The sequence below is a fragment of the Phlebotomus papatasi genome, chromosome 3 (genome assembly GCF_024763615.1).
Source record: "Phlebotomus papatasi isolate M1 chromosome 3, Ppap_2.1, whole genome shotgun sequence".
Taxonomy (NCBI): domain Eukaryota; kingdom Metazoa; phylum Arthropoda; class Insecta; order Diptera; family Psychodidae; genus Phlebotomus; species Phlebotomus papatasi.
The window spans coordinates 25283237-25306650 of NC_077224.1; the positions used below are offsets into that span (position 1 = coordinate 25283237).

The following is a 23414-nucleotide window of genomic DNA, read 5'->3' on the forward strand; positions in this document are numbered from 1 at the left end:
TACTGTAAAATTCAGTCAATTGCAATTGTGTTTCAAGCAACAGCTGTGAAACGAGTTCGTAAAATTGCAATAGAATGAAGAAAAAAGATTTTTTATGCAAATTTAATCACTAAGTCGTTTTTTTCATGAAGGAAAATTAAGGTCAGTCTAATTGTAGAAGCAATTCTGAGCCACGAAATTTGGCAGACAAATATCACTTATAGATTCAAATTTAAATTCAGAAAATTTGAAATCACAATTGAGGGGAAGTTTGCGTTACTTATTACTCAAAGTTTACCTTAACTTTTTTTTAAATAATTTGTTCATGTGAGTGACATGTATTTTACTGCACTGTATGTCATAATACTATTGTCTACGAAAGTACGAAAAAACACGTCCAAGTACATAATTAAGCTATTATAACCTGATGATAAACTAAAGTAAAAATTACTACATTTTGCTACTTGGGTAGAAAAGATTTTGTCTCATTTTTTCATAATTTTCTGTATTCTGACAAATATGATTTGTCTTCGTGAATTAAAATCATGATTATTTTCTTGTCTTACCAGAAAAAAATAAGAAAAAGAATAGAAAATTTGTTAATTTCATGAGAAATATTCCGAAATTAGAGCAAAATAAATTGCTACGGTTTTTCTTTAAGGTATTAATACTGAAATTTTTTTAATCTCTTTAAAAATGTATTTTTTTAATATAAAAACGTAAAGCCTATTTAAACTTAAAAAGGAACGTCATATTTACGTCAGTAGAGTTACTTGCGCAAAAATTGCGTATTATTTACGTCAAATTACTCAAATATTTTGAAAATATAATATAGAACGTGTAGAAACAACAAATTTATTTAGCTTTCTATTTACAAAAGTGATTTTTATAATGTTTATCTTTTTTAATTTCTTAACTATTTTAAAATCTTATTAGGAGCAAGTGTTTCGGATCATTTTTATGTATTCTATGGATGATCTTTCGGATCATTTTTATGTATTCGGACAATACTTACCTAATCAGAATTGACGTATCGATCACTTTTAAAATGAATATCAATTTTTTGTTATTGTTGATCAACTTTTCACGTTTCTTTTTATTTCTGTTACAAGTAATTTTATAAATTTATTAATTAACTGATTTTATTAATTTTGTATAACGGCGTTATCACACTTGCACATTAAAATTTTAATGTTAATTTTAATTGTCGCTTGCGAGCATCCAAATATGTTATTTGTGTCTTTGAGTCACTTAATATTTGGGGTTTTTCTATTTATTGATAAAGACGTGGACTTGGCCTGCAAAAATAAGTTTAAATTTACCTGAAGCATAAATATTTTTCACATTGAAAAATTAAAGAGAAAATCGCATTAATTTTTCGCATTAATGCTATAAATCAATTTATATCAAATTTTGCGGGCCAAGTCTACCTTTTTATCAACAAATAGATCAAAATTTTGAATATAAAATGATTCAAACACACAAATAACACATTTGGACTCCCACCAGCAACAATTAATGTGAATCACATTAAAATTTTAATGTGCAAGTGTGATAACACAGTAAAGCTTTGAAATTAATTTGCATGCAAGAAATAACTCGGTTCTCTCCTAATCAAATAAAAAATAAATGTTACCTCATTCATTAACATTATTATCTTTAAAGACTTTTTTATCTTTTTAAATAATAATTACAATTTTTTAATGATTTTTTTTTCATTTTCTGAAAAATCCTAAAAATTACCGATAATGATTTTTATTTATTTAATCAAATAATAATTAAAATAGATTTTTTTTTAAAAAGTTCAATGTATTATTCAATGTACCAATTGCACTTTTTCTTAGCAGTTGCAAGCCCCTTGAATTTTGCTCACCCGGAAACATTGGCCAGATTGGCCATAACCTAACTTTTATGAAAATCCTTATTTATGCATTTCCCCGGAGGGAATATCCAAATCCCGTTAACCCATAAAGTCTTGCTGTAAGTATAATTCAGTCTTACCTTGTCAAATCCCTTGTCCTCAAGACGCTTGCCAAGAACATCTCCAATACCCGCCAGATCCGTCACAGGCTTCTGCCCCATGGGCTCCGCCACGAAATTCCTGTGTTTTTGCGATGTGCTGGACATTTTCACTCACTGAAGCTGCTTCTTTGGGCACTTTACTGTGAAATCTTTGAACTTGAACACGACTTTGAGAGTTTTCTTCAGGAGGACAAGCCACAAATGCCGATGAATCACGCAGCAGGTTTATTTGTTTGAATATTGGACAAGCTGACAGCGGAGCGTCGGTTGGAATTCGGAATTTCGGAATATTTCGCCGGATTTCGCCGACAAAGAGCCCCGCCATATTTTTTGCGCCAAATCGTAGTAGCCTCGCTCCGTGGCGTCGGATTTTATTTCTTTTCCGCAATTTTTGCTTCTTGAGGATTTGTGGAGCAAAATGGCTGAGTATCGGCAGCTGATTGATATGCGCAGCAATGGGAGATTTGCCCTGAGCTGGCTAGCAGCTAAGAATCCCAGAGCTTTTGAGAATTATGTGAAAAAGGGGCATCTTGAGTCGGTGGATGTTTCGCTGATTTGGTAAGTCATTTCCTGTTTCTTGGAGTTCTTCCAATTATCTGAGATGCTTTTTCCAGTGAGGAACTCATGAAGCTAAGCAATGATAAGAAAATATCAATGCGTATGGCGTCAGATCTTGCGTTTGGGATTATTAAGGTCCACAGTAAATTGGCGGATAACATTTTGAGTAAGCATTCTTGGCAATCCTTTCTCCTTAGCTTCTTCTGACTAAAATGTTGCCATTTCCAGAGGATGCAGCTATTGCGCAGAATATTAGCTCTAGCAACATCTTCCAGATTCCGAAGGAAAAGCCACAAAAGACACCTAAGAAGAAATCAAATGCACCAAAAAAGCAGATGAGCGAAGAAGAAAAGAATGATTTCCTCATTGATGAAATCAACAATTTCATATGCTCAATTACTCCTCATCCAGAGGAACTCTGCGATCTTCCAGTAGTGGATCAGACTTTAGCCAATGAACTCATAAGTCTTCACGAAATTGAACTTCCGACGCAGAGTCTCATTGAACTAGATCCGGATGAATCTTTCGGGGAGCTGAACACTCAACAAGCCAATGATATCCTGAATTTTATTGAAGACGTTGTGGATCGGGATCATGTTCATCCAAATGTTGACGTTGCTCTCGGTGAAGGGACTTCTAGGGATTTTCTCATGCCTAGATCTCCTCTTGCTACATCTTCGCCAATTCCCTTTCAAGTAAAGACTTCTCCTTCCAACCAGGAAGTTTCTTCCATTCGATCCCTCGATTTCGCCATGCCAAATGTTCAGGATGCTCATCGTCCCGAGGAGATTCCAGAAATTGGTCAAAGAGCCCCAGAAGAAGGTCAAGTAGAACCGTCTGGATCAATTCCAGACATTGAGGATCGCACAGATCCTCCAGCTGCTAAGAAGAGGAAGAAGACTCTCGCCATTGACGATGTCATCGTCATCCCTAATGCCAAGATTAGGCATCAATTGGAAAACTACGCAGATACCATGCGTTGCAGCAAGTCTAAAGAGGACATTTACGACTTCCGTACCGCCGACAGAAATCTCCTTTGGAAGCCCAGTCGCAAGAGACTCGGTGATCCTCTCAATGACCTATACAACAGAAATTGCAAAAGTCGACGAGTTGAGGAAGAATTTGAGGACATTCTAACCGATATTCTCACCAAAGGCAACGAGGCAAATAACAATATGCAGGACATTGACACCATTCTGAAAGATTTCAATGATTTCGGGAACAAAAGAGCAACCAGGAAGCGCAAAGCTGATACTGCAGGAATTCTTCCACCTGAAATTCCACCCCTTGAGATGCCACCTCCACCTGTTCCCAGGGATTTTCAAGAAATCCCTCCGGAGCAGACAAATTTGCAGGAATTCACAAAGGAACCAGTTCTGGCTAAGCTCCAGGTGCTCTGGCAGAAGCAGAAAGAGCCTGTTACCATGGAGTGCCTCTTGGATCAGGTAACCTGTAAGAAAAGCGCCGCTAGGACCTTCATGTCCCTCCTGGAATTGAGCAAGCTCAAGAAAGTTCAATTGCATACCAAGGATGGGAGCCATGAGATCGCTAGCATTTCTCTGGCAAAAAATTGAAGAAAAAAATCCTAATTTTCTAATTTGTAGATCAAATTTATTTTCCTACATCTACTTAACTTTTCCTGAATTGTAAAAAAAAAAATAGGAATTCCATCCTATGAATCTCTGTGAATTATTCCATAAATTCTCTAAATATATAAAGCTTTTCGCTTAAAGGCCTCTACACATTGGGAGCAATTTTCATCAAAAATCACCTTTTTGAAGAAAATTGCTTGCAATACTGTACGTGGAAACGTCAAAATTTTGTCAAAATTCTGTCAAAAATGCAATTTTTGACGAAAATTGCTCCCAATGTGTAGAGGCCTTAACATTCTATACTGAATTATATATAAAAAAAAAAGAAAAACAATTTCCTATCATCCGCTTTACAATTAAATTGTACAAAAGAAGATTCACTTCTGAATATCAATCTCTAATAAAAATCCAGTGAATTATCTTGAAATTACAAAAAACTTTAATTCTGTTTTAAGGTGATTACATATTATAAGAAAATTCTGTCAAAAATTGATTTCAAAAATTTACCTTTGGGAAAAATTTTTGACAAAAAAGTAAATTTTTGAAGAAAATATCAAAATATATATATTTTGAAGAAAATCATATTAAAATTAATCTATTTTTCTTCAAAAATTATACTTAAAAAATTATTTGCTACACATAAAAATAATTAAAAATTAAGAGAATCCACACGATTTGAGATTTTTTGTCATGAAAATTTGTTGTTTGACTGCTGGAAAAGTGAGAGAAGTGCTAATGGAAGTTCCTTGATTTGGTGAACACAGTGTTTGGTGAATTTTTGTGGAAAGTTTTACAATAATACAAAGAAAGAGTATTTTTTGGGAGACGTTATTTCTGGTGGAATCCAATGCAGCGTTGAAGGAACAATTATTTTGATTTTTATCTATGTATTCTTGAGGATTTCTTCAATAGAGTCCTCGTATTCATAGATTACATTTACAACATGGAAGGAAAAGAGGAAGTTGACAGACTCTTCGGCATCTTTGTTGATTCGATTATCAATCAAGACAATATATCTAACCTGAGCCACTGAGGAGCATAATCTGCAATTCTAGAATATTCTTATTCGACTCTTATTCGTTTATACATCAGCTGCCGCCTTAGCATTGGTAGCCACCCTACTCCGGAGGCATACGGTGGAAATGCTCTTTGTGAGGCTGTATAATCCAAGGAGAAGACAATATAATATAATTAAAGAACAAAAGAAAAATAATACGGACGGGACTGCCGTCCACGAACATCGTTTTTTAGCACATATGATATTATCGTGATCTGAGATTTCACCCGTAACCACAAAAGATGAAATTGTAAAGAATCTCAGCTAACTAGAGACAACAGAAGAAAGACACTCAAAGCATTAAAAAGGCTTGGATCAATTGCTGTTTTCTCTAAGTAGCGCATTCTAGATAACGGCTCGGTGAATCAGGGGAGACCTCGTGGAAAAGTCAGGCACGTGAAACTCGGCCAAATATTTGCATTGTTTAATTCTTAAAATGCGACAAACGAATTTAATGGCACGTAATTCTATAAAGTGTGGTAAGGATTGTCCTAAATAAAGTTAGTGAAAGAAGAAAATGTGGTCATAAGACCGACGATTACATACAATGAAAGTTGCTAAAAGTTACTTCAAAGCGTCACAATTAACCTTCAAGCACGAACAAGCAGTTCTCGCACTAAAAGATACTAGTCACTCTGATGAAGTGTTGGAACGCTGTCTTCAAAAAGTAAAATGTGAGAAGTTCTTTCTTGCAGATGTAAAATTAAGATTTGTCTATGGGTCGGCTTAACTCTTTCCGGACCACAACATATCCAGCGAACGAATTTCAGTAAAACTCACTTTATTGTAAGTCTTAGTGGTCAAATATGATACTTTTGTAGAGAAAGAATTTTCTCCGCCTCTGGGAAATTGGAAAACTCATGGGTACTCTCGTCCCCAAAAGAACGAAAAGGAGACAAACTTGAATTTTCCAAAAGCCAATAATATCCATTTGTGAATTATTTTTGGGTGTCAAATGACTCTTTCACAATGTTGATCACTAAAACAAGAAGAATAATTGACAAGTATCTTCTGAGATGTCCAGGAAGTGGTCAAGAAGACGCCAAATTCCTGCTTGCCAACAGATTCCTCAAAATATTTCACACAAAAACACTTTAAAACACATTTCTTTCAACACGATGTTATTGTAGACACATTAAGCTTTCTCAAAAACATAAAAGACACTTCCTGGACAATCAGAATTTACCAAAATTAGGAAGAATAGGAAAAACTTCCTTCAAAGCAATCTCCCTCGCTGCCAAATGTCAAAATTATCGGCCATATTAGCAAAAATGTCGCTCCCGCTTGGAATTTTCTTACAAGGTTGGTGTCAAAAAGCAAATGGCGTGCATTGGCGGGATAACCTTACATTTGACCTCTATATTTTTGCGGATGAGAGTTCCCATAAAGTTTGAACAAGTTTTTTGAAAATTTAAGAAAGAATTGTTTTTCGAATTTATGTAATCTGTAATTGTTAGTTATCATACTTATTGACCCCGAGAGGTTTTTCCTTATTCTGGTCTAGAAATATCAAAAAAGTCACAATATCTGCAAGGAAGCAGAAAATCGTAAATTCACGATTTTTGACCAAGAATATCTTAGCTCAGGAGTTAATTGGGATCTTGCAAAAAATATCCTATATTTGAACATCCTTATAGTTTGTACTTATCCAGAAGAATCGGATTTTTATCAATTATAGATAGTCTAAAAAAAAATTGCTGTTTCCATGGGTACCCAGAGTTCCAAAGGAGACGAAAGAGTTAGTAGAGACACCATACATCTTGTGATTTAGAATACAAGGTCACTTCAATAAAGAACTTACGAATACACAGATGGAATAACTTCCATTTGTTTCTGTATTTGAATTCTACAAGGACACATTTCCAGAAAATACTCTGGATTTTTGGAAAATTTCTCACAACAATCCCTAAACAAAAACTACCACAAACGTTGAGGCATTTTTCTATTTTTTTTTCTTCAAAAACCTTTTGACATAATTTTTGATGAAAACATGCTTTTATTCTGTAGAAGCCTTTAAGTTTCAGGCCTTAAATTTAAAAATTGTTCTAGCTTTGAATTTAAATTTGAAATATTTTAATTTTGATTTTTAATATTTATTTCTCCTAATTTATATAAAATTTAGGAAAAAATATTCAATTTTGTGGGATTTTGTCCTTCATTCGTACTGCTTCCTGTCTAACGTATCTAGATTTAAATTTAAATTTCGGACTCCGGAACTCATTTCGCCGCCAAATTTCACGCGCGCTAAAATCTTCCAAAAAACTTTTACTATATTCTTTCGTTCTCTCAAATTGATTTATATAAAATTTGTAATATATTTGGAATATTTTTCATTGAGAAATCATATTCTTTTCGCATTTTTTGCCACAAAAAGTGCAAAAAAAAACAATAAAAAACTCCCAAGTATGCGCTTGACCCGCCACCTAGCAGAAAACTCGTGTAAACTGCCAATGGCGTCGCCTTTTTGACATTTCCTGCCTGAGGTTTTTGCGGTTGAGTAACATTTTTTTGCATTTTGAGTGGATTTGTGTGCAAGTGAGTGACCTGGGTGTGTTGGCAAAATGTCGGCAATATACACACAGCAGCAGCAGCAACCGCCACCGCCCCAGAGAGGCCCTCCAGGCGCCCCAAATCGCGTTGTTCAGCCCCAGCCACCGAGCACGGCGACCATTCAGAAGATTCTCGATGAAAATTGCAGCCTCATCCAGAGCATTCAAGCCTACCAGAATGAGGGGAAGCATCAGGAATGCATGTCCTACCAGCAGGCACTCCACCGGAATCTCGTGTACCTCGCCAACTTGGCTGATTCCACGCAGAACATCCCGCAAATTCTTCCGGTACGTTTCCATTGTCTCGATGAACGGAGCAAAAAAAATAACGGAGGATTTTTTTTTCTCAGCCACCGCATATTCTGCAATCCCTTCCTCCTGGTCCGGGAATGCATCCGGTGCCGCCTGCAAATGCTCCACCGTCAATTGGCGGTCCGATTCCTGCTCCTGGACATGCTGTGGAAGCCAATCAGCCGGTAAGTCAGCCAGGTCCTAATTACAATGCTCCTCCAGGTGGGCAAATTCCACCACCTGGACCGCAGCCTCAGGCCCAACAGGGCCAACCACAGCAGCCACATCATGCTCCGGCTCCGCCGACTGGTGCTCAGCAGCCTCCGCAGCAGAATCAACCGCCGCAGCAGAATCAGCCGCCGCCTCAGCAGCCACCGCATCAACCTCCCACGACACAGCAATCTGCCACGCCTGGAGGACGTCCTGGGGCTCCTCCACAGCCTCAGGGGCAAGGACAGCAGCCTCAGCAGGGTCCTCAGCAGCCCCAGCAACAGCCTCCGCCGCCGCAGGCTTATCCTCGGGCCGGGGCGTATCAGCAGCATGCTCATTACCCTGGATATCCGCCTCAGGGGCAGCCCTATCCGGCTCAGGGGTATCCAGGACCCATGTCATACGGGCCTCCTGGCCAGAACTATCCTCCCAATAGCGGAGCTCCTGGAGGGTACCATCATGGGGCTCTGCCGCCGACTGTCACGTCTGCAGGGGCTCCGCCGCCGGTCAGTGCTTATCACAGCTCATCGCAGCATCAGGCAGGACCAGGAGGGTATCCGCCGCCGCCCAATAGCCAACCATCGGGGCAGCAGCAACCTCTGTATGGGCCGCCGGTGTCTCAAGCTCCTCCTGGACAGTATCCTCCGCCGGCTTCCAGTGGACCGCCGCCCCCGATGGGCGCCTACTCCTACGGCGGCCAAAGCCCGAGCGCCACGTCCTACGGACAGCCCGGGGCCCAGGGACAAATGCCACCGGCTCAAGGAGCCTATCCTCCAGCTCCTGGTCAACAATCCTATCCTCCGCAGCAGCAGTATCAACCCCCGGCTGGATATCCGGCTCCACAGCCCCCAATGGGGCACCCTCAGGCGTCGGCTGGGAATCAAGGGCCTCCGCCGCCACAATCAGCAGCTCCGCCCTCAGGAGCCCCTCCAGCGCCACCTGGCGGCAGCTACTCCAACCAGCCGAGTCCTGGCCAGACCCCTTCGCCCAATTCCAACGGAGCAGCCCCGCCAACAACTCATCCCGGCCCCATTGCAGCCCCAGCTCCGCAGCAGAACTACCCTCCGCCCCCAGTGTCCGGGACTCCTCCCAATCAGCCCTACTCCTCCCCTCCGTCTTCCGTGACGCAAACCACGTACTCCCAGGCCCCGCCCAGCACTTCCTCATCTCCAGCTCCCACGGGCGCCTACCAGCCTCCCGTGTCCCAGCCCTATGCCCCACCGCCCGGGGCTCAGCCCTATTCGGGTCCAGCCGGGGCTCCGGGTCAGTATCCGCCTCATGGGTACCATCAGCAAGCGTATCCGCCCACTCCGATGCCCCAGGGTCAATACCCAGGGCCTCAGGGGTATCAGTATCAGAGGCCCGCCGGACAGATGCCGCCCCCGGGGCCGCAAGGGGCCTACGGGTATGGCTATCAGCCGCCGCAGTAGATGCCGAGGCATGAGGAGTTGCCAGCGGAACGTTGCATCACATTTCTCTGGCTGCAAGATGATTTTGATGAATGACTGTCCTCTCTAAGGGGGGAGGGGACTAGAAATGATGCCCCGCCTATAATACTTATAAACTTTTTTATTTGTGCAGAAGTGTTTGAAGCCTGGACATGAGTCTCTGTCTATCTCAATTTTACAACTATCGCTGTAGTATCTCAATGTGTCAATAGAAAGGCATGTGTCTCAATGAAAATGTCTTTTACTGGGCGTGGCTTGAATTTGAACAAATTTGAAAAAATGACAGGTTGTCCCATTCATCTCTTTTTTTTTCAGATAAAAACTGCGAGAAATCTTTTGGTCAATGGTATTTTAATAGGTTAGGATAATCTTAACCTTAAAAAGTTTACCGTTTGACGCTTTTGGAGGTTATAACCTCAAAATCATTTTTTAGAAAAGGTTTTGCTAATGTCAAATCTAAGGTTGTTTTAATCAGTGAACAGTTCTATTTGCAAATGAAAATGGTTCGTGACTAGAAACAGTTGAGAAAATTCCCTAAATCCCTTCAAAATGGCTTAATTTTTAGGTTATGCTAAGACTAACTAAGCTAAGAAAAATTAGTGCAAAAATTAAAGCGTAAAAAACACACAAATTTGCAATAAAAGTCAATATTTTCATATTTAACACAAGGAGTTTCTTTGCAATGTGAGGTTATGACAGACATAACCTCGAAAAGACTAGGACTTCGAATAAAATAAATATCTTATTTTAAGAATTAACAGCATTAATATTTCTCATTAATTTGTCAATTTTTGAGACAAATAAATCAATAAATCCTACTTCAAAAACTTTTTTGTTAGGTTATTTAAGAAAAAATCGTTTCAGATTCTAATTTTCCATTTTTTGTAAAATTAATGCTAAAGAAAAAATTAAAGGAAATTTTAATTTATTAAATTAACTCATTCGCGTTTTGAGCTTAAAATCTCCAATTTCGAGGATTGATGTTTTAAAACAGAGGTGTGCAAGAACCGTTGGAAACCGAATAAACGTCAAAATAAGTTTGTTCTGGTAGCGTTTTGACCATTGACATGCATGTTTTATTTGACGTTTATTCGGTTTTAACGGTTCTTGCACGCCTCTGTTTTAAAACAAATCATGATAAAATTCTCAACTCAATTGTCAAAATTCGCTTTAAAATTTTAATTTAGGACCTTTCATTTACCAGAATATCGCCTAAAATTTTGAGGTTATATACAACAACCTCCAATCTTCTGGAATAGAAAGAAAACGAGGTCCAATTAACGCTAGAAAAATATCCATACATTACCTTTAAACATTTGATTAAGATGAGATTTATAATATAACCTAAAAAAAATATTTTGTAGGCTAATAATAATAATCTTTTTTTAGAGCAAAATTACCTGGTGAGTTTAACCCTTTAAGGATGAGAAGGTCAAAAAATAAGGGTCAGAAAAAATCCTTTTTCTAACCTTTTGAAGCAAGACAGCAATCGTCCTTAAAGAATAACCTTAAATGTTTCTCATGTATGATGTATAAATTAAATACCTAAAACACGTAAGTATTTTGTTTTTTCTAATTTAATCTTTCCAAAGTCAAATAAAAATGTTTTGATCTACTTTTGTAACAAACGTAAAATGAATTAAAATCTAAATTCGGTCGTCAAATCGGAAAGTGCCGTGAGGTTGGAATCTTTCAAATTTCTGAGATTTAAGTTTTCAACCAAAAATCATGACCAGGCAGTCAATTTATCTTTTGGATTTTCAAAATTCACTTTAAAAGTTTACATTTACAGAGCCTGTATTTTGAGGTTATATACAACATAACCTCTAAACTTAATCTTTTAGCAAAAGAATTAGATCCAATAAACACTAGAAAAATATCCAATATCTCTTGCGTTAGGCTATATTTCCCTTATATAAATTTAAACTTAAAATACAAAGAATCTACAGATCAGTTTTTTGTAGCTAAATTCTAGATTAAAACCTTCTCTCAAAGGAAAATTAGAAAATTCTACCACTTTAACTAATTCTTGAATTTTTAAAAATGGCCCTTAGATAACCTAAAAAATAAATAAATAATTTTATTGGTTGAATAAATAAGAGAATGAAACTCAATAAATAAAAAAAACTGCAATTTTTTATAGAAGAAAATAGCTAACACTAAACTAAATTGTATTTGGAGTATTTTTTCTTTTATTCGAGTAAAATATTCGAAAAACTTCTTTCTAAATTCCGCTTAAAAATTTCCTTCCATACAAAATATTTTTAAATTTTTAGGTTAGGCCCAACATAACCTAAAACTTAATTTCAAAATTATTTCCTGTTTTTTAAAATGAAATTACCTAATCAAAACTTAACCTTAAAAACAGATTAGGAAATTCCATAACCAATTTTTTGAATTTTTCAGGTTAGGCCTAACGTAACCTAACATTTTTTGGATTTGTTTTATTCGAAGAAAATGAGGATTAGTATCAAAAATTGTAAGAATATCTCACAAAGAAGCTGTCTTAGAATCTCCTTTGCAGAAAATGGAGTGGACAGTCTGGAAAACTTTCTCCGAATTGTTTCCAAAATGAATTTATTTTATAAATTTGCAAAGAAATTCATAGGGAATAGTAAAAAAAATATTTATTAACCACTGTAATTCTTACAACCCAATGCGTTCGTGAATTTCTTGTATTTTGGACTTTGCTGGTGGCTTCATTGGGGCTCCTGTGGATGTCGATGGTTGTCCGGAAGAAGTTGCTGAACCCGAAGATGCCTGGAATAAAATTGGAATTGGAGTTTTTTGCGGGAAATTGGAGAAAATTTCATTTATTAACATTTTGAGCTTGTCGAGTGGCTGCTCTCTCCTGCCTTGCCACCTCATACTCCTTGAGATCATTGAGATTCAGCGTGATTTCCTGGATTTTCCTCCTCCTCATCCTGACCGTTAGATATTTGAATGTGTGAAAAAATAGGCGGGAAGTTGCTCAATTTTTCGTTGAGTTGCGTTAGTTGCTCAGTCGGCGAATGTTTGACAATCGCACATTCCGAACTGTCAAACACCCAGACAATTGATTTGTGGCTTTATCGTGAAAAAAAGGTATTTTTGTGACATTAGTGATACAGAATCCGTGCTGAATAGTGAATTTAGGTATTAACAAACATGCTGTACTTAGAGGATTACCTGGAAAGTGAGTATTATCCTGGAGAAATGGGATTTTTCTGTGGTGAAAAATTTACTGAAAGGCTTGGTTGGCTTGTCAAACTGATGGCCGAACTGAAAACATTTGACAGTTTGTTTTGCAATAGAAATGCGCGGGAAAATTAAAAATGTTTTTGGGAGGATATTCTTGAAGATGTTTTTTGCAATTTTCCAATTGCAGTGATTGAACATTTGCCACAGGAGTTGAGGGATAGGTTTACTGAGATGAGAGAAATGGACTTATCTGTACAGAGTGAGTTGACATTGTCCTCAGGTCAGAGAAAAGTCCCGTGAAATGGTTTGTTTTGGGTTTTCTTTTGAAGATAACATGGATTCACTGGAGAAGAGAGTGCGCCTGTTCTTCTCCCAGTGTCGCCGGAATGAACTGCAATCGAGTCAGGCTGAGGCGGAATTTCAGTCTCTGCGAAAGGACTATTACAAAGTCCTGGAGGATGCGGATGAGAAGGTGCAACTTGCTAGTCAAATGTATGATTTAGTTGATCGGTATTTGCGTCGCCTGGACAGTGAATTGTACAAATTCAAGTGTGAACTCGAGGCGGATCACAATGGGATCACGGAGATCCTCGAGAAGAGATCCCTCGAGCTGGATGGAACAAGTAACAGTATTGGAAGCGCAGGGAGCAATCATCAGAAGGAAAACCGATACTTTGGCCTTTTGGCCAGTGGGAGCGTTCCAGCTGGGCAGAATCAGAGGGCAGAGACTCGCTATCGGCACAAGACAGAGAAGAGGCGAGATAGTGGAAGTGGAGCAAGTTTGGGCGTTGAAAAGCGTCAGGCACTGAGCATAACGAATTCCCAGACTGCAGTGCGACCCGTTACACCGAATATGGCCACTAGCAGTGTCCATCAGCCCCTGACGAGCACGCCCAATTCCTCCGTGGCCTACACTCTGCACAGCATTGGAGCCGGGAATGCCATTGCAGCAGCCGCGAGTCAAGCCATCGCAGCCACGCAACAGATGCAGCAGGGAAGGAGAACGGCCAGCCTGAAAGCCTCCTACGAAGCCATCCACAGTTCATCGGGCAGCGGAGCTCATGAACTGCTCCTTGGGACGGATCTGACAGGTGTCACGCATTCAGCTCTCAGGGCAGTTGAACGCGAAGGCAGCTCGTACAATTCCAGCCAGAGGAGGCACAAGAAGTAAGTTAGAAACGATTTTGATGCCTTCTCTTTCCAGTACCAAAAATTTTTCAGCTAAAGTGCAAAATGAAATAAACGATGAACTACTGAAAAAAAATCGGTCAATTCGTTTAGGCTTGTCCGGAATTCGAAGACCTTTCAAACGAACCCATATTGGCTCCAATCGGTTGGAAAATGCGCTTTAAAAAGCTTTTATAATTCTCTGACCTTGAAAAATTGTAAAGGTTGCAAGGCATACCGCAGGTGACCCTATAAAAAAGTTCTGCAGAGTTTCCTGATAAAATTCCGGGTAAGCCGTGGAACGTGCGGAAAATTCCATGGAATGTCGCGGAGATTGTCTACGCGATGGTCGTTTTCAGAGTTCCACAGAATCGGAAACTCACGATAACTAAGCGATCAAATTCGCGAATTTTGTGGATCACTTTGATGGAAATCAAAGCCAATATAGGATAAAAATGGGTCAATTTGGAACCATTTCCATTTTGAAGCATCAGAGATTTTCTCAGTGTTTCAGATGGACAAAGAGAAAATAGAACTGTCCGATATTCTTCTTCTTCTATTTTATATTCCGCGGAATTCAACGCTGGAATTCTAGTCGTTCGTACTTGAAATTCAATGGAGAGCTATGATTCCAAGGGAATTTCCGGATCCAAATTCCATGGAAAACTTAGTGGAATTTTTGCGTCAAATTCCGCGAATTTTTGCAATTTGGACGCTATTTTTCCACTGGAATTTCCGCGGAATTTTGCTATGGGGTACCAAAAGAAATTTCCAAGATTACCCATCATGGGACTCCGAGTGGAATTGCTCGAGAAATTACCCACTAAAAAGAGTGGAAATTTCCCAAGTAGATCATCGGAAATTTCTTCTTTCGGAAAACATGGTAACTTCCTAGGGAATTCCAATGGACTTCCTAGAGAAATTTCTATGTGCAATTTCCATTATCCTTCTCTGGGATTTCCCACCGAAATTTCGATATTTACGTCAGGGTTTTTCTCCTTAAAATCTCAGCATTAACTCTAATTTCAGAAACGAGAATTAGAGTGGAATCTTTGGAAAAATTACCCCGATGAAGTGTCGACATTTTCCAAAGAGATCCCTTCACTGAGAAAAAAGAGGATGCGATTAACATTTTTTCTTCCGAAATTTAACACTTTAAGTGTAAAAATATATCAACATTTTTTAATGTTAATTTTACACCTTATTAAGGGTAAAATTAACATGAAAAAGGGTTAATTTAACCCCTAATACACCTAAAAAGGGTAATATTTACACCGATTTTGGATCAATACTGCAGGGTAAAATTAACATTTCCGGAATGTTATTTTAACTTTTTCGGATTTCGGTTTAAATTGCTTTGGAAAATTTTTCCTCAAAATTTCCCTCGGAAAACCAGTGAATTCTCGATGAATTCAAAGAGAAATTTTTTGAGGAAGCTTCTATTGGCATTCTTGAGGATTTAAAGGGAAAATTTCCTCCTAGTCAATTGGAAAAATTCCCTGGCCATTTCTAGAGGATTCCTCCAAATTTTCCGAGGTAATCTTCGAATTCTCCAGACCATTCTCAAAGATATCCCAGTGAAATCGAGGGGAAAATTCTTCTGGGAAGGGGAAAATTCAGGGAGTTCAGGGGAAATCCTGGGGGAAATTCTTTAAATGTTAAGCTTATACTTCGGGCGAGATGGTTTTGTGGTTGCAAAGTTCATATTACTGATTCTGTTTGTATTATTGCACTATAGTGTGTATGCTCGGGTGGGTTTTATCTTATTTTCTGCGGGTCGGGCGGGTCACGGATATAACCCTTCAAATTGTCGGGTATTACTCAAATATTTATCCAACCCGATTTCAAGGATTTTTTAAAAAAACATATTTTTTTTTTAATTTATTAAACTGTGGCGAACTATACATAAACATAGAAAAAGATATGATAATGAGAAAACAATTTATGTGATCGGAAGAGGATATGAACTTAAAACAGTAATAAAGTGGTCTGACGAAAACAAATAATAATTTCATTAGATCCAATAATTACGGAACTCACGGGATTATGCTATTATGCTCATTAAAAACATGCTCATACAATTATGCATGTTTCTCAACCATTGGAAATCAATTTGTGATACTATTTTTGAATTACACCTTAATATGAGACGTTCAGAGCAAGAGTGGTCTCCTTTGTATGCATTTCCCTATTAAAACGGTGTACTTTTGCCCTGAGCGTCTCATATATAGATACTATTTTGTGAAGCGCGAAATTTAAAAACACTTCATGGTTATTTTTTAAAAAAAATTTAAATTTCTTTTATTAAGGTAAAATTTTTGAATATTCTTACAATTTTTCGAAGAACTCCGAGTAAAAACCAAAAAGTCCTTTTTTTAAATACAGCTCTTCTAGACTTAATCAAACGCAATCACCTCTATGTGCATAATACCATTTCCCTCTATTTTTCGGGCTCGAAAATGTGCATATTCCTGAGATAAAGATAGCAAGATAATTTTTCGAATTTCTTTTTAAGTCTACCACGATCGGACTTCTACCCCAAAACTATATTTTCTGATATTTAATAAAGCGACAATATTATTTTTTATTATGAATTCTTAGACTTGTTCATGAGTATAATTTGTTAAATTATATCCTTGAAACATTTTCTCATAAAAATAAGCTCAAATTTACTCTTGCCATAAAAGATCTTCTGAATTATTAGAAAACTGACTTTTATTGAATTAAAAATGTAATTCACTGATAAATATATGAAAGTAGACCAGCTGTTGTATAGTCCATTAATATCTGACTATTCAAATTGACCAATACTCATATTTTTGATCAAATTCAGCATGTTATGTCATTAAAATTAAATTAATTTCGTTAAAATTGTGATAAAAATACGCATAGATGAAGTATAAAAGGGTTAAGATTGCGCTGAAAACACGCACAGTTCAATCATAAAAGCGGTTAACTCTTTCCCGACCACAACATATCCAGCGAACGAATTTCAGTAAAACTCACTTTATTGTAACTCTTAGTGGTCAAATATGATACTTTTACAGAGAAAGAATTTTTTCCTCCTCTGGGAAATTGGAAAACTCATGGGAACTCTCGTCCCCAAAAGAACGAAATGGAGACAAACTTCAATTTTCCCAAAGCCAATATTATCGATTTTGTAAACTATTTGTGCGTGTCAAAGGACTCCTGTACGATGTTGATAACTAAAACAAGGTGAATTATTGACCAGTATCTTGTGGGATGTTCAGGAAGTGCTAAAAAAGACACCTAGCTCCTTCTTGTAAACAGATTCCTCATAATATTTTGCACGTAACACTTTAAAACACATTTCTTTCAACACGATGTTATTGTAGACACATTAAGCTTTCTCAAAAGCATAAAAGACAGTTCCTGGACAATCAGAATTCACCAAAATCAGGAAGAATAGGAAAAACTTCACTGAAACCAATCTCCCTTGCTGCCAAATGTCAAAATTATCGGCCATATTGGCAAAAATGTCGCTCCCGCTTGGAATTTTCTTACAAGGTTGGTGTCAAAAAGCAAATGGCGGGCATTGGCGGGATAACCTTACATTTGACCTCTATATTTTTGCGGATGAGAGTTCCCATAAAGTTTGAACAAGTTTTTTGAAAATTTAAGAATGAATTGTTTTTCGAATTTATGTAATCTGTAATTGTTAGTTATCATACTTATTGACCCTGAGACGTTTTTCCTTATTCTGGTATAGAAATATCTAAAAAGTCACAATATCTGCAAGGAAGCAGAAAATCGAAAATTCACGATTTTTGACCAAAAATATCTTAGCTCAGGAGTTAATTGGGATCCTGCAAAAAATATCCTAGATTTGGACATCCTTATAGTTTGTAATCATCCAGAAGAATCGGATTTTTATCGATTCTAGATAGTCTAAAAAAAAATTTTGTTTCCATGGGTACCCAGTGTCCCAAAGGAGACGAAAGAGTTAAAAGAAATTCATCCATAAACCAGAACTCTTTGACCAGATTTCTTTAATAAATTGTCAGAATACTTAAAAATTTTACCTTAATTAAAGAAATTAAAATTTTAATTTGAAAAATAAGCATAATGTCTTCAAATTTCCCGCGTCACAGAATAGTATATATTCAGGCGTATTACAAAATTGATTTCATAAATTGACTCCCAAAAGTAGGCAAAGTTGCATAATTGTATGTGCATAATCCCGAAGTGCATAATGCCGGGACTGAGTGTACTACAATTATACCGAAGTAATCCTCAAAATCGATTAAGCGGGTTTTGAGATAAATGAGGTTATGTGTTATGGAAATTGGTTTTCCGGTTGTGGTGGCCATAGCGATGATCCCATGAAGTTTCAATGTTCCAGAAAGTGTGTTTGAGACCTTTCATTTGCGCTCTCATTCATTAAATTCGGTCAAATAGAACTGGAAATTTGGCTTTTTGAATTTTGTGAAATTTGATCAAAAAGGGACAGATAATCCTAACCGGCTTATGTAGGTGAGATTCTTAACGTGAGCTAACTCGGAGTGCATGCAAATTCGATTTAGAGCTGAAATTGTGAGTCGCCATTCAGTTATCTTGAATCAAATTCGTGAAATTATACAAATTTTGTATTTAAACCAAAATATCAAGGATTTGGATGAACTGGCACAAAAGTGATATATGGGTGAAATGTAGACCAGAATGTTCTCTATAATTTTCTTATAGAACATGATCTCATCGATTACTCAGAAGCCAAGATAAGCGAGGTTTTTTGTTTCTTAACTTGTTTTTTCATCCAGAGTGCCCCAAGTAGTCATTTGTTGAACTTCAATTATATCAAAGAATTGTTGTATTTTGTGGGACTTTCCATTTAAAACCATATTTTAAGTGTCTTTGTGAAGTAGAGGCAGTCAAATTGGCATCTGAGTGATTTCAAAGCGTTATTATGGGAAAAATCAATTTTTTCACACTTAAACGGCAAAATCGGAGTGATAACGTAGTCTGAGCGGAAAATGATGTATGAACGAAATGTAGAGACAAATGTCCTCTACGATTATGTCGAAGTAATCATTAAAATCTGTTCAGCGACAGTCGAGATAATTGAGGTTATGTGATATTGAAAATGGTTTTTCGACTGTGGCGCCCCTGGTGTTGGTCCCACGAAGTTCAAATATTCTAGAAAGTTGTAGCATTTGGTGAGATCTTTCGTTTAAGCCCTCATTCATCAAAATCGGTCACATAGAACCGGAGATATGATTTTTTGAATTTCGTGAACTTTGACCCCTCATATCTCCGGTTCTGTTTTAACCACAGCGCACATACGCACCATTTTGGAAACGTCCTAGACTGGACTATAACATACTAAAATTTCATTAACTTGCACAATGCCGTTTTTGAGAACAGTGACTTTGAATTTCGATGAATTTTGACGCTATCACAGCGCCACCTGTGGTGACTTTTTGAACTTCCATCTGAAAGTGCTCATCGAGACGAAACCAAAAAGGTAAAATTTAGGTCGCTATGTTAATTAGAACCGGAGATAGAGGCCGGTCAATGTTCGAACTTTGACCCCTTATAGCTCGGGTCAGGGGTTTTAGATCGACTTAAGGTTTTTTTTGTTTGATAGGTATAATCAACGGCTACAACATACTAAAATTTCAGCCCGATGCACAATGGAATTTTTGAGTTATTTAACTTTTAAGATTTAAAAATTTTCTTTTTAATAATAGCGCCCCTAGCGGTGGTTTTATGAACTTGTGATGTTAGAAGGGGAAATGGCATTTCACGAGAGCTTTCCAAAAAGCCCTCACTTTTTAAATTCTGACAATTAGAACCGGAGTTATGGCCATTTTAAGAAATTTTTTTTGGACCCTTATAGCTCGGGTCAGGGGGGTCGAGGGACCTTAAGTTTGGCATTGATGGAAAGCTCTAAGGCCCAGCTATAACATACTAAAATTTGAGCCCGCTCGATGCCACAGGGGCAGAGCTATTGAGAAAACAAAAAAAGGGGGGTCTTCAAAATGGCGGAAGGAGGGGTGGGGGGTGGGGGGTCAATGCACCAAGTTGCAATTTTCACCCGATATATAACCTTTGCCGAAAACCGCAAGTCGATATCTTTTTTAGTTTAGGAGCTATTAAGCTCCAAAGAGCGGCCGGCCGGCCGGCCGGGAACGTAAAATAGCCACATATATATTCGTGATCAGGAAGTGGCGAAACACATTTTGGCCAAGTTTGAGGTCGATCGGACGACATGAAATTTTGTTAGGATTATAGTAGGTGAGATTGTTAAGAATCTCACCTAATAGCGAACACACGCCAGTTTTTGGAGACTTCGTAGCCTACACTGAGAAAAAAAGAGGGTGCGATTAACTTTTTTTCTTGTAAATTTAACACTTTTTAGGTGTAAAAATATATCAACATTTTTTAATGTTAATTTTACACCTTTTTAAGGGTAAAATTAATATGAAAAAGGGTTAATTTAACCCCTAATACACCTTAAAAGGGTAATATTTACACCGATTTCGGATTAACAATTCAGGGTAAAATTAACATTTCCGGAATGTTATTTTAACTTTTTCGGGTTTCTCTCAGTGTATCTAAAATTTGATCAAAAAGCGCAATGGCATTTTTGAGAATAATGAGTTTGAATTTTGACGCTATCGCAGCGCCATCTGTGGTGACTTTTTGAACTTCTATCTGAAAGTGCTCACCGAGACGAATCCACAAACCAAAATTTAGGTCAGTATGTTAATTAGAACCGGAGATATAGGCCGGTCAATTTTCCAACTTTGACCCCTTATAGCTCGGGTCAGGGGTGTCTGACCCACTTAAGTTTTTGTTATTGTTTGATAGATATAAAATGCAGCTACAACATACTAAAATTTCAGCCCGATTGATGCCATAGGGCCGCTGCTAATTGATTCAAAAAATGAGAAAATTTTCATTTTAATAGTGGCGCCACTAGTAGCGGTGCCTTCAAAATGGGCCCCTTCTAGCTCGGGTCAGGGGACGGGGCCCTAATTTTTTGTAATCGAAAGGTCTTAAGACAAATTGTATCATCCTAAAATTTTAGCCCGATTGATGCCATAGGGGCCGAACTATTGAGGAAACAAAAAAGGTGGGTATCCTAAATGTCGGGAGGAAGGGTTGAGATGTGGGAAGTTACTAAATCAAGTTGCGATTTTTACCGGAAATATAACCTTTGCCGAAAACCGTATGTCGATATCTCTGTTAGTTTGGGAGTTATCAAGGTCGAAGGAACAGACGAATGGACGGCCGCGAAAGCTTTTATACGTATTCGTGGTCAGGGAGTTACGAGAAACACTTTGGCAAAGTTCGAACGCGATCGGAGGACATGAAACGTTGTGAGCATTATAGTAGGTGAGATTATTAAGAGTCTCACCTAATATCGTGTTGAAAATTGCAGGAAGCTGACATCTAGCTTATCGCAAAACAGCCAATCGTCACTTCCGGCAACACCGACGACGGTGCAGGTTCCCCTTGTAGAACCTACAACGCCTACGGTGATGATCAATGAGAATGGGATGGTAGTGGAGCAGACTCCGGAAGGGGAATGGACCTATGACCCCAACGAGCCTCGCTACTGCATCTGCAACCAAGTTTCCTACGGAGACATGGTTGCTTGCGACAATGAAGACGTAAGTCCGTTTTTAGAAGGTTTCTCCGGGAGTAGGTTCCTAACTAGGTTTTTCTTGCAGTGTCCCTTTGAATGGTTCCACTATCCTTGCGTAGGGATCACGCAATCGCCCAAGGGAAAGTGGTACTGCCCTCAGTGCACATCATCGATGCGTCGGAGAGGTTCACGGAAGACGTAGGTGAGTTTGATTTTTCTTCAATCGCATCCCAACTCTTTGAGATTACTTCCCAACCCAGAGGATTCTTTTTATAAATTCTTCCAAACTCATAATTCGATCATAAGCTAATTACTGTAAAATAAATTATTGTGAATGAAAAAAAAAGAAATGATTGAAGTGAAGGAATAACTTTTTATTGTCCAACTGAGCTTTCAAGAGGAAAATTTTCTAGTTAATGAATGGTTGCTCCATGACAGGAAATTTCTGGTAAATTAAAGCCTATTGCAATGTAAAAAAAAACCTATAAAATTTTAGTATTCGATCTCTTTTGGTTTCTGAGATAATCGACTTTGAAGTTTTCTATAAAGCTGACGTAATCCTAAATGTCCCAAATATCCAAAATATTGTAAGTGTCCCACAATTAAAGCCTATAGGAAGCCTAAGTACACCTGCAGAGTTTTAGGCCTCTATCTCACTTATTTTGTGAGATAATCGAATTTTCATTTCTCAACTTTGAAATTAACACTGTCCCAAGTGCTCTATGTCCCAAATATTTGGAATGTGCTAAGTGTCCCACTCAAAGCCTGTAACAAACTTTTAAAGGCTGAAGTTTTAGACTTCTATATCCAGTTTAACAGATAAACGAATTTAAAATTCTTAATTTTAAAGCTGACACTGAAAGTCCCAAGTGTCCCAAATAACCTGATTTGTAAAGTTTTAAGTTGGTTAAAAGTTCTACAGAGTTTTAAGCCTCTATCTTACTTAATTTGTTAGATATTGGATTACTATTTCTCAACTTCAAAACAGACCGTGTCTCCAGTGTTCTATGTCCCAAATTTCAGTAATGTTCTAAGTGTCCCACGCAAAGCTTATAGCCAGCTTGAAAAGGCTGAAAAGATTAAGCGTTTTTAATAATTTTAGCAGATAAGCGAATTGTTTAAAATTTTAAGCTTTAAAGTTGACACTGTCCCAAGCGTCCTAAATGCTTTACTTCGCAAAGTTTAACAATATTTTAAGTGTCCCACAATCGTTGTCAATAGCAAGCTTGAAAAGGCTGTAGTAGAGTCTATATCTTTTCATTTATGAGATAACTGAACTTATAGTATTTAACTTTAAAGTTTGATACAATTCCAAGTGTCCCAAGAGTCCCATGTCCCAAATGTACCATAATCAAAGTCTATAGTCTATAGAAAGGTTACAAAGACTTAAAATTTTAGGTCTGTATCTCTTTTAGCTTCTAAGAGAATCGACTGTGAAAAGTCTTCAACTTTTTCTTAAGCTGAATTCCTTCTTACCTAAATTTTGGTTAGTATCAAAAAAGCTGCTTTTACAATGTTGGAAGTTAAGGTCAAAATTAAAAGATTTCGCATTGATATCTTATTACAAAAGAGTTCTTTGAAATCGGTTAATTTGGACATATACACTAACGGCCAAAACATTAAATACACCCTTCGTAAGCTTAAATACACATGATTTGAACCGGGAAAACGCTGTAATATCCAGTTCTATTGACTGAAATAGTGTCATATATAAACCTAAGAACAGTTTTAAACAAGATTTGAGAAAAT

The 23414-nt window shown here is 37.7% G+C and overlaps 3 protein-coding genes across 3 annotated transcripts; all 3 read left to right on the plus strand.

The window, feature by feature from the left end:
- Positions 1–1932: 1932 nt before the first annotated feature.
- On the plus strand, positions 1933–4597 carry LOC129808328 (uncharacterized). Its single transcript, XM_055858177.1, has 3 exons — positions 1933–2559; positions 2616–2725; positions 2788–4597. Exons 1-3 carry the CDS (start codon positions 2420–2422, stop codon positions 4131–4133), a joined length of 1596 nt encoding a protein of 531 aa, XP_055714152.1. The 5' UTR covers positions 1933–2419; the 3' UTR covers positions 4134–4597.
- Positions 4598–7637: 3040 nt separating this feature from the next.
- LOC129808329 (uncharacterized) lies at positions 7638–9941 on the plus strand. Its single transcript, XM_055858178.1, has 2 exons — positions 7638–8045; positions 8108–9941. Exons 1-2 carry the CDS (start codon positions 7770–7772, stop codon positions 9686–9688), a joined length of 1857 nt encoding a protein of 618 aa, XP_055714153.1. The 5' UTR covers positions 7638–7769; the 3' UTR covers positions 9689–9941.
- A 2773-nt stretch (positions 9942–12714) lies between these two features.
- Positions 12715–22028, plus strand: LOC129808330 (inhibitor of growth protein 3). The gene is made up of 5 exons (XM_055858179.1): positions 12715–12881; positions 13074–13145; positions 13216–14053; positions 21459–21690; positions 21751–22028. Exons 1-5 carry the CDS (start codon positions 12854–12856, stop codon positions 21865–21867), a joined length of 1287 nt encoding a protein of 428 aa, XP_055714154.1. The 5' UTR covers positions 12715–12853; the 3' UTR covers positions 21868–22028.
- Positions 22029–23414: the final 1386 nt, after the last annotated feature.